General features: G+C 35.4%; 2 protein-coding genes across 2 annotated transcripts; both read right to left on the reverse strand.

The window, feature by feature from the left end:
* Positions 1-1,210: 1,210 nt before the first annotated feature.
* LOC141363487 (Krueppel-like factor 15) lies at positions 1,211-6,639 on the reverse strand. Its single transcript, XM_073866097.1, has 3 exons — positions 6,453-6,639; positions 3,913-4,920; positions 1,211-3,782 (listed from the first exon to the last, which is right to left on the reverse strand). The coding sequence occupies exons 2-3, from the start codon at positions 4,854-4,856 to the stop codon at positions 3,614-3,616; spliced, it is 1,113 nt and encodes a 370-aa protein (XP_073722198.1). The 5' UTR covers positions 4,857-4,920; positions 6,453-6,639; the 3' UTR covers positions 1,211-3,613.
* Positions 6,640-8,355: 1,716 nt separating this feature from the next.
* Positions 8,356-17,183, reverse strand: LOC129428032 (solute carrier family 45 member 3). The gene is made up of 6 exons (XM_055184893.2): positions 16,913-17,183; positions 16,585-16,636; positions 14,911-15,105; positions 12,519-13,334; positions 11,986-12,251; positions 8,356-9,917 (listed from the first exon to the last, which is right to left on the reverse strand). The coding sequence occupies exons 3-6, from the start codon at positions 15,050-15,052 to the stop codon at positions 9,507-9,509; spliced, it is 1,635 nt and encodes a 544-aa protein (XP_055040868.2). The 5' UTR covers positions 15,053-15,105; positions 16,585-16,636; positions 16,913-17,183; the 3' UTR covers positions 8,356-9,506.
* Positions 17,184-17,793: the final 610 nt, after the last annotated feature.

Consider the following 17,793-nt stretch of genomic DNA (forward strand, 5'->3'; position numbering starts at 1 on the left):
CATGTTACCCAATGTGTTAATAAAATTTCATCCCTATTTCTACACCCTCAGGTTACCACCTTCATTTACTCAAGCATTTATTTATAACATTGCCTCAGTCCTTCTCATTTGCAATGTGTGTAGGAAAGACTGACAGGGTAGAAGTGTCTTAAATGTCAATCCCTGTCTTTCAAACCCTTAAAAACATGAGAGATAAATACTGGAGAAAGAAGAGCATTCCTGTCCAGCAAGTGCCCACACTTGGCCTTGATGTTTTAGTGTATATTCGTCTTTAGTGTGCCAAGCATTTTTAGGAAATGCCGTCATTTAACATTTTAAAGTCAAACTGCATGGCATCACTTGAGTATTTCGGGTCCAGTAAAAGTTGAGCAGCATCTCTGGCTTGCTGTTGAATACCACAAAAAAATCCCCCCAAAAAAGTCGGATTCTTTATAAATGGCTCCTGTTTGTAATCTTTGGACCATATCCAGCTTAAATTGTCCTGACAGGAATAGAAAAATGTATAACTTTGCAAATTCAAATGTTTTTATTGCACACTCTAAATTTTGCTGGGTTATTTTTAACCAAACGCTGGGTAAATATTGGACAGAATACATGTTGGGTCATTAAAGAAACCTATTCTGGGTTGTTTCAATACAATGCTGGGTTGTTTCGACTATTTATCCAGCGTTGGGTTAAAAATAGTTTCATCATTCAAATAATTATGGTTTTAACCCATTGCTGGGTAAAATTATGGACAAACCCAACTGCTGGGTTTAATTTAACCTTTGGTTTGATCAAATATGAAGTTTTTTGGGTTGGGTTTGTCCATATTTTCCCCACGGATTGAAAAACCCCAAAATTTTTAAGTGCATGTAAAGTTTTTGTGCACTATGATTTTTATTAATACCTTATAAACCTTGTAAGTGCATTGCATACTATTGCTTGTTTTTGTAAACTAAGAAACAAGTTTCCATTATTGTCACTGGTAATGAACAAATTGTATGTATTAACCCAGTACATACTTTTAAAAGCTGATAAAATTAATCTAAACCTTAAAGTTGACATATCACAGCTTTCCCAAAAGGTTGTTGTTTTTTCATTTTATTTTCTTATATAGGAAAATAGCATTTTCAGTTATTCAAAAATATAACCTAAATTTGACCAGCTATATGGTATGAGAGCAGCTATAGTCGGATGAGCTGGTAAATGGATTAACGTGATAAAGGAAATAATTTAATGCTTTTATTGGGATGAGGGTGAAGGCAGATAATCAAGAATGAGCCCTTGTTAAAGGAAAACAAATGCTATAATTCCCAAAACAGAAATGTCTTGAGAGCATTTTGAAACAGGGGTACATGGTAGTACTATCTGAAATACTGTAAATCAGATAGGTGTATTATTAAGGATGATGCACCTACATGATCGTTCGGATATCTTACAACAGCTACAAACTTCAGAGTATCGATGAGTCCGAGAAACGGATCATTCGTGAAAACCTACATGAGCTAGAACAGAAATAAAATGCATAAAGTAGTTAAGACGGATGTTAAAAGGCAAGATGATGTCAAGAGCTTGACAGGATACAAGACATTGATTTCTGCGTGTTAGATGAACATGAATCTTTTCGAAAAGAAAACTCAAGTCCGGCGGATGAAAAGTAGAAGACTTCAATGACGTGACGGTTATAGGGTGTCCAAATAGCTTCATGTCGACAGGAAGCATCCAGCTGCCAGTTTTTGTGAACAGTACACCTGTTCTCAGCGATTTAGCTTATCAACCGTGACAGCACTACATAGAAAAATGCATTGACCTAATGCAAAGCACATTACATTGACATAAAGGAAACAATTTTCATTACAGATCGAAAAGAAAATTGTTTCTAGCTTATATCTGTTTTACAGTACATAAGTTCATTCATACGTGTAGTGATGTTATCCAAAGCCCCATAAACAGGCGAGACTCTGGTTTGGCATACACTCTCAACAGACTGAGAGAGATGAGGCACAAGAAAACAGGACGAGCATCTTGATGCACAAATACTTCTCAGCCGATGCAGGGATGTGATTACGCCAGACAAATTCCTGATATCTCAAAGCCACTGGGTTTGCACAGGGACTAAAAAAATAAGAGCAAGTAAAAAATATAAACTTAAATATGGTAAGACGTCGCACACATAACTGCACGGACCTAACCTTTAATTACGTAAGCGCTATACTCTACCAGAGTACTTCAATAGTGCTATAACATCTGGGTCATATTGTTTTCATTTAATTTTATAGCTTGAGTCAAGAAAATTAAGCATATTTTCAAGACCAATTTTTGCATCAAAACGTAAATTACTATTATAGTAAATCCGTGTGCTCATTTGAGCGAGGAAAGTGAGGTTGCTTATCGCGTTAAGCTGCATTGACTTTGCTGTTCATTGCCTTTGCAATATTTCTGAAACTGCCAAAAGTCTAAAATTAATCGTATTGATGAAACGCTTTCATCGTCACGAATGGAACCAAATTACGACTACGATGTATATCGTACAATCTGAAAATCGACAACCATAAATAACTGGGAAAATCTTTTAGGTGGGACCCGGCAACTAAATCTTCATCGCAATACATTCAGTACATCAAATACCGCCTTGATGTACACTTACAATTACACTTAATGTTACTATTGTTGTGAGTATTACATCATACCCCTTACAATAGACTATTTACAATTTGCCAAAACCGAGTTAATTTTCTTAAAGGGATGGTTCACCATAGAGAAAACTTCTGGCATCATTTACTTACCCACAAGTTGTGTATAAATTTCTTTGTTGGGCTGAACGCAACTGAAGATATTTAGAAAAATGTTAATAACCAAAAAGATCTGGGGCATCATTCATTTTCATAGTATTATGTATTTTAATTATATGAGTCAATGTTGCCCCATATTTGCTTGGTTACAAACAGTCTTCAAAATATCTTCGGCAGAACAAAGAAACTTAAAATTTTTTGTTGAATTATCCCTTTAACGCAAAACGTAATTTCTATTTTTTCTTTACGGTGAAATATGACCCACGCATTTTCTAATAGTTTTGCATGATATTTATGATATACTGACAGAGGCCATGTTTAATATTGCATATTATCATAGCCTAAAAAATAGTGCATGTAGTTATGTTCGCATTTAAAAAGAAGAAGGAAGTTTGGCTTTAGTTTAGCCAAACAAAATACTGAACTCCCTACCTGGTTAAACCTATAACGCATATATACACAAAATATACAAGACACACTTTTCCTCCAAATTGGTTATTGCGTTTTAAATCTCCTTACTTGTTTAAAAGCGATAAAAACAAATCCCATAAAATGCTGCATCTCCGCCTGAAGCTTTACAACAATAAACCGATGGAATTGTTGGTGAGCTTTACTTTAGTCCACCGAAAGCCAGAAATCTGCTTTGAGCTTAATAATCACATCCCTGAGATTCAAGTTAGCTGACTGTAGCACCAAGAAAAACAAACGCCTGGATTAACCATAAAAAACTCGGGGAAACAGACCAAAATAAAGGCGAAGGGTTACAGCTTATGAGCCTGTTTAGATATCATTGCTTGAACTAAGTAAGAGACTCCAGGCATGTGTCTGGGATCCGGCAGTCAGACGTTGGCCCTGACCAGTCTGCCAGCACGTGGACCTCGGTGCACCTTGGTGTGTTTGGACAGGTGGTCGCTCCTGGCGAACTTTTTGTCGCACATCGTGCACTCGTAAGGCTTGACTCCCGAGTGAGACCGCCGGTGGCGCGATAGCTCGTCGGAGCGAGAGAACCTTTGAAGCACAGAACACAGCAGTGCATACACTTATTAACCATTGAACATCCATGACTTTAGAGCAATTTATACTTAGAAAATAATGAAAAATATCAGCATTATTTTTTTATGACCCAAACACTTCTCACCTCCACCCGCAATCTGGCCAGCTGCACAGGTAGGGCTTCTCACCCGTATGTCTGCGAAAATGAGCTTTAAGGTGGCTGCTCTTGGTGTACATCTTCTCGCACCCCGGGTGAGAGCACTTATGTACCCGCAGGGTTTCTGCGGTGGGCCTGGATGGTCGTGGCGTGATGGCTTTGACCAGACCCGCGCCCGTGATTCCAACCGCCCTGACCGTGATAGGCAGAGGGGCGATCTTCACATACTTTTGGTCTTGGTTGATAGCTTCGCCAACAATGGGAAGAATGGTTGCCGAGGGCACCTGCGATGAGAGAAGGGTAATGTTCTGTGCCCCTTGGACACCAAGCACCAGGTGGGCCACTCGGAGCCCACTGGCCACACCCGTTTGGGCGTCTGGTTGTGGGAGGGCGTGGCTTAGCTGGAGAGGTTGCAACTGTAGCACCAGTGGAGCACCAACAAGCACTGGAGCAGCGCTAGTTGCAGCGGCACCGAGACTTTGAACAACGGGGGTCGGCGTCGTCACGGTGGGTTTCGACTCCTCGTCGCCAGGGGAAGACGGCTGCGCGGGAGGGTCGTCCTCCTTCGCCTTCTCCTCCGGACTCGGAGGAGCATCGCTCACCAGCTCCATCTTCTCCATCAAGAATTCCTCAATGTCCTCCAGGGTTGGAGAAAAGGTGCTGGGGAGCTGAGATATAAAATCTGGCAGCTTGGACTGAGCCAAAAAGTCCTCATTGGAGTCAAAATAATTCTGCAGCAGCCCTTCATCCTCATCTTCCTCGCCCGGGCTGCAGCTGAGCCGAGCACCTGCATCTCCGGATTCGGGACTGGAGCACGAGATGGAGCTTCCACCCTCGCTGCTTCCCACCTCTATGAAGTGTAAGGCGGCCGAGGTGTGGTCCGTGAACGATTCATTAGCAGTGGCCACCGCTCCGTCACTTATGGAGACCATTTGTTGGTATGGAGATCAGAGGATGGGTGAAGGTATCGCCAGTGAGCACCACAGTTTGTAAACGCTGCAACGAAATAAGAGTAACTATTAAAAAACTTCTATATTTACTTGGATGCATTTGGCAAATCAACTTAAATTGAATTTAAAGTACACATTTTATCATTACGTGTATTTCCTGGGGTCAAACCCATGACAATTGCGTTGCACAGCTTTACCAATTGAACTACAGGAAAATGTATAAATATAAAAAACATATAACATTAGGGTTGCATAACAATTATTCGCAATTAATCGTTTGCAGAATAAAAGTTTTTGTTTACATCATATATGCGTGTGTACTGTGTATAATAATTATGTATAAATAAACACATACACATGCATATATATTTTTAAGAAATATTTACATGTTTATATATATTTTTATATTTATATATTATTTATTTATTTAATTATATAATTCATCTACCTTGTTCTTAAAATTATATATGCATGTGTGTTTACAGTCCCCACACATATGACGTAAACAAAAACTTAATTACTTAATGACGTAAATTAAAAACATAATAATTGTTATGCAGTCCTATATAAAATTATATTATTTAAATAAATATTAAATAAAAAGCATTTGTTGAACAAGGATTATTCTCCGTTTTAAATAGAAATAATTGTAGTACTGCAATTATATTTACTGTTGTACAGTAAAATGAATAAATAGATAAATACATAAAAAGCCACTAATGTAAAAAATAATGAAAAAAAAAACATTAATAAATGACAAAAAACTCATAAAGCTGCAAAATCAATAGCCAATAAGTAATATTATTTATGAAAAAAAAAACAAATTTTTTTTCATAAATCATTATATAGATATATTGGTGTGAAATGACACACTTTGGAAGATTAATCCCAAAAGATGATTAAAAAAAATTAATAAATAAACCATAATGTACTTGGACACTTTATGGCTGTCAAACTTTAGCATAGTTAATGTAAACAACATTTTATCTTGCTTCATACAGCTTAATAAAAAGTAAAATATGTTAGTTCTAAGACTATTGTGTTTGTAAATGACCCCTGGTTTAATATTTTGCTATTTAAAAAACACGTATTGTAAGTAAATCCAAATACTTTCTGTGGCCATTATTTACATCCACAACAACAATGTCCAACAATGCCATGCGTTCAGAGATTAAAGCACTGATGGCTTATGGGACAGAAAGAGGAGGGGCTGTTTAAAACAACAACATCGGAACATAAAACACCAACGCAATGCACACTTTTCTCGTTGTTAAAACGAAGATTCTGAGAGAAAATGCTCATACATACACCAAATAAACCAAACCAGACACGCACGAGGCACGAGACATGTGTTGGGGAAAAGTGCGTCAGCAGGGCAGGAAAAACACAGGCCTGCGCACACACATAATCCCAAAACAGAGAAATAAACTACAGCTTTTAACACAACACGGAAACAACATTGAACCAAACACGTGTCAGGTTCAGCAAACTGGGGTCATTTAGATCGAAACTACAGCTGTGTTTATAAACGATCTGGTTTATCGATCCATGTTAAGTTTGATATATGCGTCTCATTACCTCGAGTAAATTCGGATCGTAACGTCCGGATTGCGGATGTGCAATATAAAATGAGTCCAGAAGTCCCGTTTGAAATTATTGTAGGGAAGAACATCGTCCTTGCCACGGGTCCATGTTGGCATTTTTCACACAGGCCTGTCACATGACACGCATCGCGATGCACTCGAGGGCACGGATCCAATTCCTCGCCTCTGATTGGCTGCCTGAACGGGGGCTCGCACTGAAACGGGGCGCGTGATTGGTTGGAGGGAAAGTGTTATGAATTATTCATGAGCACAGGAAAAACAGCCAACGAAAGCAAAGCAGGGCTGGAAAGAAAATACAGACACATTTAAATACACGCATTGTTTCCATCTTTTATTTACGTCTAAATATTTATTTAAACATATTTTTTTTTGTTTAATGATTAACAACACGGAAGCCTTTATCCAACACGTTACTCATTATGACCTCTACATTACTAATTCCACCACGTCTGGTTAAGATATTTTTGCTTTTTTAAGTTATAAAAATGACGTAATAACTTATAATAATGACTCAGTATGTCACAATTATTACCCAGTATATCATAATAATAACCTAGTATCTCATAATAATGACTTTAGTGTCTTATATTAATGAGTACCTGATAATAATGACTGATTATGTCATAATAATGACTTAGTATCTGATAATGACTGAGTATCTCAAAATAATGACTTAGTATGTCACAATACTGACTTAATAGCTCATATTAATGAATCAGTATCTGATAATAATGATTTAGTATCTGATAATAATGACTAAGTATCTGATAATAATGACTTAATATCTCACAATAATGACTTAATAGCTCATAATAATGACTTACTATCTAATAATAATGACTTAATAGCTCATATTAATGAATCAGTATCTGATAATAGTGATTTAGTATCTGATAATAATGACTAAGTATCTGATAATAATGACTTAATATCTCACAATAATGACTTAATAGCTCATAATAATGACTTACTATCTAATAATAATGACTTAATAGCTCATAATAATGACTTAATAGCTCATAATAATGACTTAATAGCTCATAATAATGACTAAGTATCTCATAATAATGACTTAGTGTCTGATCATAATGACTTAGTATCTGATAATAATGACTCAGTGTCTAATAAGAATGACTTATCTGATAACAATGACTGAGTGTCTCATAATAATGACTTAATAGCTCATATTAATGAATCAGTATCTGATAATAATGACTTAGTATCTGATAATAATGACTTAGTATCTGATAATAATGACTTAGTATCTCACAATAATGACTTAGTATCTCATAATAATGACTTAGTATCTCATAATAATGATTTAGTGTCTGATCATAATGACTTAGTATCTGATAATAATGACTGAGTATCTCATAATAATGACTTAATAGCTCATATTAAAGAATCAGTATCTCAAAATAATGACTCAGTATCCCATAATAATGACCTAGTATCTGATAATAATGAGAAAGGTTTGATTTGTTATTATTATTAGATACTTAGTCGAAATAATATAATAGTATCTCATTATTTTGAGTAAATAGCTCAAAATAATGATTTAGTTTCTCATTATTATGAGATACTAAGTCAAAATAATTACTAAGTATCTTATTATTAAAGTAAGTTGAAATGTTGAGATACTAAGTCATTATTAGGAGATGGTTTCTTATTATTATGACATACTGTTTCTCATTATTATAACATATTTAGTTATTGTTATGAAATAGTTTCTCATGAATACGAGGCACTTATGACTTATGTCATTATTATTATGTAAAAAATCTAAATATGTTAACCAAACATGGTGGAAATAGGTTTCCATATTTGAGATGTTTTCAAGTATGAGTTTCATTTGTTGTGGAAAAATACAAAACATCAAGCATTTATGACTTTATTCGAAACATGAATGATTCAATGGCCATAGCAGTGGTTGTTCAAAACACTGTACCACTGAATTTGGACATCTGGTAAAGAATTAGAATAGCAAAACAGCAACAGACAAATAAAAAATAGTATAAAACGGACAGAGTAAATGACTTGTTGTTATGTGTGTGGGTGTGAATTTGTAAGACTGTTTTACTAATGACTGTACTATAAAAACAGAGCTTTACAGAGCCACAAGATGGCAGTAGCTGAGTAAAAAAAGATCACATGACACTAATACTATTAAATGCTACAAAATTATATCAGAAAAATTCAACAAAACAACACAATATAATAAAAACTTACTTTAATAAATTACACATGGATGTACAAGTTATGATAAAGATAACAAACAAATATGAACATTTTATTATTTTTGTAGATAATAAATATTAAAGTGTAAACAACATAAATATATTATTAAAATGAATAAACGTTGGTTTTCAAATTCAAAATCCTAGCTTCATTACATTTACCAGCCCATCACAGCCAGTAACATTATCATCATAACTTACAGCAGTGGTCCCCAACCTTCATCAAACATGTGACCGAAAGAACATGTATATATACACCTGAGGGGTGGGGAGCTCAGATTGTAAACATTATAGATATTAATATAAAACATTTTACAAAATAGATCATTCACTTAATCTTGGCATTTGAAAAAACATTTTTATATAATATTTTTAGTGAAACATTTTATGCATCTTTATTTGACCTCTAAGCATAAAAGATCCTTCGCTCCCCTGTTAAATTTCAAGTTGGGAACCACAATGCAAAAGTGTTGCAAATACAATATCAGAAGCATGACATTGTATGGAGAACAATCATTCGGTCAAATGAATGGTAAACTTTACAAAAAAGCCAACACCCTGTTTATCCAATTTATTGTAAGGCCACAAACCTTTCTGCCTGAAGCCAATGCTTCTCTAATACAGTACTTGCTGATACAGTATTTTCAGTATTAAGAATATTAATAGCAAAGACTTAAATAATAATTTGACACGTCACCATCCAAGTAAAAGTTTTGGATTGCCACACAAACAGATCCAGCTGTCGTTTGTGGTTTTGAAACATCATATTTGCTCCAAGGGTTACATCACAGTCACCTGTTTGCTTCCATGTCTTTCTTTTCAAAGACGATCTTACTAGAAAAGTAAACGGCCACCACGCTTAGCAAAGTGGCACAGGCCATGTATGTGGTTACGCTGTGAAAAAGCTGCACTATGGAGCCCAAGAAGAGAGATGGAACCACCTGAGATAGCATGTAAGCACTGTCCAGTAAGGCTATGTCTGTACCAATTCCTTTAAGGACAGGTGGTTTTGGGCATATGGTTACACAAACATGCAGATCAAGCGATTGTGAGGTTGATATATTGCACTGACAGGTTTTCGTGTTGGGCCCAGCAATGCAGCCGTTGGATCTTTTCTGCTTGGTCAAAAGCTGTACATCAGCTGATTTGATCAACACTGCACCATTCCCATGAGGTTTGTGTCTCTCACCGGGAAAAAACACCTGTGAAGAAGTGCAAATGCTGTAATAACATGGACCATTTTGATTTCTAAAGTATAGTTTAATTTTTACACGTGCACGAGAACCAACCCACCCAGCAAATTGAGCTAAAACAAGTCAAAATTTGGGCTTCAAGTGAAAGAGATGTCTAACTATAGCCCAAGAATATTCATATTCTTTTTACTTTTAAAACATGCAAAGAAAATGAAAGCAAACACTTTGCTTAGATGACGGAATATCAAACATCTTCAAGCAAAAATGGCATGTTACCAAATTCAAGGTTACAGTTCGGGTGTTGCAAATTTCGGCATCAAAATACGCGCGTATTGTACGCGCACCACAACCGCGCCTACTCTGTACGCGTTGGTCGCGCATACGCGTACAGGATAGGCCAGGAGAGTCCTTACGAAAATTGACCATGGTTTTACTACAGTAAAAAAAAACATGGTTACTGTAGTAAAACCATGGTTACCACATAATAACATACATTATGGTTTTAAAAACCATAGTTAAACCATGGTTAGTGTAGTACTTAGTTTGCTGATAATAATCAATAAAACACCATGGCTGCTAAACTTTTACTACAGTAAATCCATGGTTAATTTTTATAAGGAAAGTATTGCAATTTGTCGCAATGCGCATGCATCGAACGTCGTTTATGCATATGAACCAAACTATGTTTTGCAATGCGTAAAAACAAACAATACTTCTTAAAATTGGATACACAATGCAACCCTTACAAAAATTAACCATGTTTTTGTGGTAAAAGTGTAGTAACCATGTTTTTTTTGGTGTATTGATTAGCAAAACCATGGTTTTACTATAGTAACCATGCTTAACTATGGTTTTATATTACCATGGTTTTGTGGTAACAATGGTTTTACTACAGTAACCATGTATTATTTTTGTTTTCTACCACGGGTCTGTTGAATGCTGCATTCTGATTGGCTGAGAAGTGTTCTATGGGTGTTGATTATTTTTCTGTAAACCGCACACCTAACTTTTCAAATGTCTTAAAAATAGGCACCAGAGCAATGTTTGTGGTAACCGTGGTATAAGCGGAATAATTGACTCCGGTCCTTTGAATTATGTAAGGAATAATTGACGACGGGCCATTGAATTATAAGAAAATAATGCACACCAAGGTGGGTAGGCGGCACGACGCGAAGCGGACATTGCTCTGGTGCCTATTTTTAAGACATTTGAAAAGTTAGGTGTGCGGTTTACAGAAAAATAATCAACAATAGAACACTTCTCAGCCAATCAGAATGCAGCATTCAACAGACCCGTGGTATAATTGAAAATAATGCACACCTGCTTCGCGTCGTGCCGCATTACCACCTTGGTGTGCATTATTTTCAAATAATTCAATGGCCCGTCGTCAATTATTCCTTACTTAAATGTAGTTAAACTAAAACCATGGTTCATTTTCCCCTAACCATGGTTTTATTGTGGTGAAAGTGTAGTTACCATTTTTGGTGTATTGATTACTATCAGCAAAACCATGATTTTACTACACTAACCATGGTTTAACTGGTCAAAACCATGGTTATTTTGTGGTTACCATGGTTTTACTACAGTCACCATAGTTTTTTCGTTTTAACTGTAGTAAAACCATGGTTAATTTTCGTAAGGGTCATAAAGAAATACATGTCACAGTAAATGAGAATATTGGATGTTTAATATATACAGTATCTATGTGAAGCAATATCAGTGAGATTTCACATGAGCCTATTCAGCATGAAATGACAAAAAAACAGAAATCAAGAAACTACTGTTGCATGTTGCATCACTCTTAAAAATAAAGATGCTTCACGATGCCAAAGAAGAAAATTTTTGGCTGAATAAAACACTGAAGAGTTTTTAAAAGTTTTAAAAAGTTTAAAAGTTTTTTTTAGATTGCAAAAATGTATGAAAGAAATGCGCCTTTGAGTGTAGTTCTTCTCTGGCATTCTGGCAACGTTTTTTGTAGCACCTTTATTTTTTAAGAGTGTATGCTAGATTAATGTTTTGCTATTTTTAAGTATTTGCACATTGTAAGCATGAATGAATTGCAGGTGCGTCCCCCTACCTGTGTATTGGAGTGGTAAAGACATGTTAGTGTGTATGGCAGTATCTGTAAGATACTAAAGGTGTATCCTGTAGCCGCAACCATGATGGTGACTAACACGACATTACGTGAGACGCTCATGACTGCTGAACTCACGGCCAAGATCATCATGCTGCTCATATATAGCTTTCTGTGGCCAACCCACAACACCAGAGGCTCCATAAGCACAGAGAAGATCACGGACGTCACACATTGTAGAAAAAGACCCAAGCTGGCCATTCGTACACCTGGAGAGATATGGAGACACCAGATGCTGCTGTTAACTTTAGGGATCAATATGATCGTGTGTATTGAATAATGCTTATGACGTTTTATACAATCAGTTACTTAAGTTATATAGCTGTTCCTGTAGTTCATTTGGTAAAGAATTGTGCTAGCAACACTAAGGCACCGTATGTTGCATTGGATAAAATGATCTGACAAATGCATAAATGTATTTTTTTTATCATTATGTGTGTTTCCTGGGGATCAAACCATCACCATTCCCCCCGCACCTTCATCATAACGTATCCTTCCTGGGGAACCTGGAATATCACTGGGCACCCCGCCATACAATCCTTCCCCGACAAAATCTGTGTAGAACAGCATAACAGACATGAGGGCCATCCAACTGCACAGCTCTGCAACAAACAGTCTTGCAATGACTTTGGGCATGCGACTGCACAGCGAGTAAAGTTGTGGACCCACAGACAGGAGGCTGAAGATTATTCTGGGCAAGAGCAGGACTTTGGAAAACAACGCACGTGGACAACAGCAGGTCGTGGACTTTGCAATCCTCCTGGACACCTCGGCGTCTCCGACCTTTTCTCTACCCGTGTGTTCTTCAGATATGAACATTGTACCCATCAAGCAAATGAGGAAGATAGCGGTCAGCACCAGGAAGATAAAAGATATCTGTCCACCCAGATAGACCACGGTATCCGAAGCGCTCCAGTCGACCGCAGGCAGCAGGTATCCAACACAGCCACCCAGGCTGAGCATGAGGGAATTGGAGGAAAAGGCCTTGCGGCTTTCTACTTCTCCAGGGAAGAGATCTGATATCAGAGCCTCCAACGGTGTGAAGCAGGCCTGGCCACAGAACTCCATCAGGCAGATAGCCAGGACCAACAGCGGGACCTCCAGCCAATGGAGGTCGTGTTTTGTAAATAGGCTTATGAGGGTGGACGTCTGAGGGATGATGAGGAGTCCGAGGAGGACACCCAAACACAACGGCCAGATGAACGGACGTCGCCGGCCATATTTACTTCTGAAGCCATCGCTTGCTGAACCAATCAAAGGAACAAAGATCAAGCCCAGCACGGGTCCCACACCTGAATAAAACATGAGATATTCAGCACCATAGACATAAAAAAAATCTTTTTAATTATTCATTTTATTTTGGTCACTTTTTTATTAATGGAAACTGGTGCTGATGTAGACTCTGTTTAAGCTTGCATACTTTGATGTACTCATACAGTGTATTTAATATTATAATACAGACAATTATGACTCAATCTTTGAATTTAGTATTTGATGAATGTGATATACACATCAACATGCATTTTTTATCATTGTTAAGAGGAATAAGATGTGTTGAACAGTGTCCATGTATACCTAAGCAAAAACTTGACCAACTTATAGTTACAATAAAACAACATTAATAATACTAAGAGTTGATTTTTTGAGCAAAAAAAAAAAAAAAAAAAAAAAAATATATATATATATATATATATATATATATATATATATATATATATATATATATATATATATATATATATATATATATATATATATATATATATATATATATATATATATATATATATATATATGTATATGTATATATATATTAAAATATTTAGGTGCAAAGAATTATGAGTATTCCGCACAACATTTTTTACTGATTATTTTAATTTTGTTATTGCACTTTATTTTTTTAAGTTAAGTTTATGGATTTTATAGGTTAGAAAAAGTTAACTAATATTGTAACTCATTTCTGGCATGCCAGCATTTTTGTGATATTCACAAATATTTCAAAAAAACTAAAAAAAAAACTATATGTCTATAAACACACAAATATATAAATTAAAAGAACAGATCTGCTTACAAAAAAAGGGGGAAAACCCTTTTTTTAACCTATAAAATATGAAATTTTGAGCAAAAAGCTGAAAAAATGGCATTTTTGTAAGGTAATTTTTTTAGAGATATGATTGAAAATGAAGATCAAAACATACACAGAGTTTAAAATGTTGTTAAATTACTTTTTGCTTCAGTTTCTGGGTAAGTTTTCTGGCCATCTAGATAATAGCGGAATTACAGATTACCGTAAAACCTCGTCAGGAAAGCGTCATTTGCAGGAAATTTTCAACGTGATGCCCAGCCGATGCTTGACCAACGGCCACCGACGGAACCCGTTTAATCTCCTTATCCTTTACATCCCATATATATATATATATATATACAGAGTCAATAATATATATCTCCCAAGGGTTTTTTCCCTCCTAGGACTTTTTTCCCTTCTAGGCTTAAAAAAGTTGGGAGGTTTTCCTCCTAGGGGGTTTTTCAATCCTGGGGAGTCAGCCGACATTGGCTTAACTTAGCACCCTCTTCTATATGTTACATTATTAATACATTATACATTATTGTCGGTCGATTTTTCTGTTTTTCCCCTGCTTCTATTAATGTAAAACTGTAAAAATTAGAAACAATTACCAATTGTGAAAAGCGCTATATAAATAAAATTGAATTGAATTGAAAATATTTTATCTTAATTGAGAGATAACCCGTCAATGGTGGGAAAAGAATTAGAAACATGTTCAAAACACAAAATTTGAATTGATGTTTAACATTTGGGTTGACAATCAAATCTAAAACAAAAGTTCAATCTCCTGTTGATGAACTTACCCAGCACCATGGTCATGAAGCGTTCCTGCACCCCTGCTTCCAGCAGCATGGGTGGGATGTAGATCGTCCCAGCAGCCAAACATACTTCCAGACCACATGTTAAAGAATTAATCAAGAATAACTGTGTGATCCTGCCATGCATGTCCGTCCTGTCCTCTTTCACGCCTCCTTGGCCTTTTTTCTTTTCTGTTTATTCTGCAAAAACAAAAGAAGTTATTTAGCCATACCTAAATGCATTCATGCAAACAATGCTTGCTGTCAAAGGAAAACAATGTATGCACAATATGTATTGAAGGTACATCTTAAGTAGGCCTTTGTTATTTGAAAGGTAAATAAAAGGTATCACTTACTTTATGCATTCATGCGAGAAGTCAATAATAAAATACTTAGTAATGCATTACACCCAGAACAGTACAACCTGTCCTGGCAACAACCTTAACATTATTGCATTTAAGTTTTACCCTTAGCCAAATGTATTTCATACCATGCATACATACATATTTACACCATTCCACCTTCATTTTCATATTTACACACGGATGTAAGGATGACTTGAAATTCAAACACCATCAACCATAAAGCAGCAGAACAAGTGGAGCGTGCATGCGACTAGCGAATATTACACCCCTTTAGTAAACATAAAGCAGCACATAGTCTGTTTGTTTTACACATATAGCATGATAATGATCTTAACACCCATGCCATCTTTGTCTTTACAGCCACCGTAAAATTAAAATAGGACTTGGGGATGGCTTTTACTGTATATCTGATCATGTCTGTTAGCTTTGAGGTCAAAATGAATACCCAGCAAGAGTCCCAATGAGAAAAATAACCTTCTCCAGTTTCACCTGCCATGACGATAATGATTGACATGAATGAAATTTGCGCAAAACCTTATTGTGCATAGACAGCAGATTATCAGTTACCATCTGCATGTTTGTCTAGGGCGTCATAGTTACTTTAATGTGACTGTCTACAGTTGTTTCTTTAATTGAAAATATATATTTTTTAATAATAGTTGCTATGATGTAAAGAAACAATGATATATTATTTACATTATGTTATTGTTTTTATATATAAGTATGTTTGTCAGTTTGTTGTAAGGTCTCTTATTTATGATGATTCAAATTAAATTATTATATTACAGTTATTTTTTTATTGTAACACAACACGGTATAGATAAAAAGTTACCGTATTGCACTAATGAAATCAAATTAATCAATAATTAGAATTAGATTTAACAAAATATATTGTGCATAGAAAATGTTATGATGATTAAAATATAAAATCATTATATTACAAAAAAAAAACTATTGTAATACAATACTATATAGAAAAAAATTGACTATATTATGAACCTTATTTATATGTAACAAAATATATTGTGTGTTTGTATATATTGTGCATAGAAATAGTGTGAGGTCACACTTGAAAACTTTTTTTCCTGTGAACATGATTGTAGCGACGGCAGCAATTGTTAACTTCCCCTTTCGCACATTTCTTTAAAAATGACTGAGGCATATATTTAGATCACAAACAAATGCATTTGAATTTAAGTCTTGCATATGACACCCTTTGTTATTTTGCTGTCAGTTTAAAGCTTTTGACAGTCTTAAGTATAACCTGAGGCAAACACAATAGTGCCGAAAAGCTTTACGACAGAGAAAGTTTCACCTGATACTATCTTTGACAGAAAACTTCACAAGGTTGTTTCAGCACTGGAAATCTGAAATAAAACACATAAAACATTCACTGTAAGAGATTTTATTTAGGTCTTTATTAATACCCCCCCAAACTGTTGTTAAAAATCTATTAAAATACTTTCTGTTCACATGTCAAGACCACAACAGCTATTCACAAACACTTATACTACTGAATATACACAGGGCATTTAATAACTAATATCAATAAATATTAGTTATATATCTAGCAATAATTTATTATATTTTAGTTCCATAACACACAGGCACATCTATATATTAGAAACAGATTGAATACTTACATGGCAAACTCCTTTAAAAAGTCAAATCTCAATAGTTGTCTTCTGTGTATTCCTTTATTGATTCCCATGTGAGTGCGTGTACAACTATTGTGACATCAGATTGAGGAGTAGTTACAGGAACGTAAGAGGAAGTGGGAGGGATAAAATGAAAGCGCGCAGATGAATGAGAGAGTAACACACAGAAAATACTTGAACTTCAACATTCTTGAGATAATTACACGATTTTAACTAAATATGCTATTACCTAAGTTCACTGAAATAGGTTTGCCTTTCTTAAAGAGTATTTGCATTATGTAGACATATCATAACAAGTGCTGATCATATGATGGGCTACAAATCTATGATTTTTTGCTCATTGTTCAAATATTGAGTATGACTGATATTTATACGATGAAAATGAGCATTTCTTGTGTATAAATAAATATAGTAGAATAAAATGAAAGCTTTATTGGCGTATAAGTGTGTAATTGGGCGTTTCAACAATGCACATAAAAAACATACAGACATAACAGGACTAGGACAACATAAATCTATTTAAAATGCACAGAAGATGGTGTAGTACAAAACACACAGAGCCGACCCATTTGGTTATGGGGCCCTATATGAGACCATGAAAATGGGCCCCACTGGTGTAAAAATTGTCATAGCACTGCAACTTGTCAAGTTAAATTAAAATAAACAAAAATGACAATTTATACGTTTTTATGAAGCGCAAGATATTAAAAAATTTTGTTATAGTGCAACAACTGTAGAACTAGTACTGTATGTATCAATACAAATATTATGGATATTAATATAGAATAATTCATATAGGGTGATATAGTATTCTGCATACTGTTTTTGAACCTTATTAGTTTTTGAAGTTTACTAGTAGGCTATTT

Source organism: Misgurnus anguillicaudatus, unplaced genomic scaffold (assembly GCF_027580225.2).
Source record: "Misgurnus anguillicaudatus unplaced genomic scaffold, ASM2758022v2 HiC_scaffold_35, whole genome shotgun sequence".
Lineage (NCBI taxonomy): Eukaryota > Metazoa > Chordata > Actinopteri > Cypriniformes > Cobitidae > Misgurnus > Misgurnus anguillicaudatus.

Bases quoted from the DNA above. Each gene is read 5' to 3' on its own strand.
- LOC141363487 (XM_073866097.1), bottom strand. From the start codon at position 4,856: ATGGTCTCCATAAGTGACGGAGCGGTGGCCACTGCTAATGAATCGTTC. The intron at 3,783-3,912 runs GTGAGAAGTGTT...TGTGCTTCAAAG, and splicing joins TGGCCAGATTGCGGGTGGAG to GTTCTCTCGCTCCGACGAGC.
- LOC129428032 (XM_055184893.2), bottom strand. From the start codon at position 15,052: ATGCATGGCAGGATCACACAGTTATTCTTGATTAATTCTTTAACATGT. The intron at 13,335-14,910 runs GTAAGTTCATCA...TGTTTTATTCAG, and splicing joins CTTCATGACCATGGTGCTGG to GTGTGGGACCCGTGCTGGGC. The intron at 12,252-12,518 runs GTGCGGGGGGAA...ATATCTCTCCAG, and splicing joins AAGGATACGTTATGATGAAG to GTGTACGAATGGCCAGCTTG.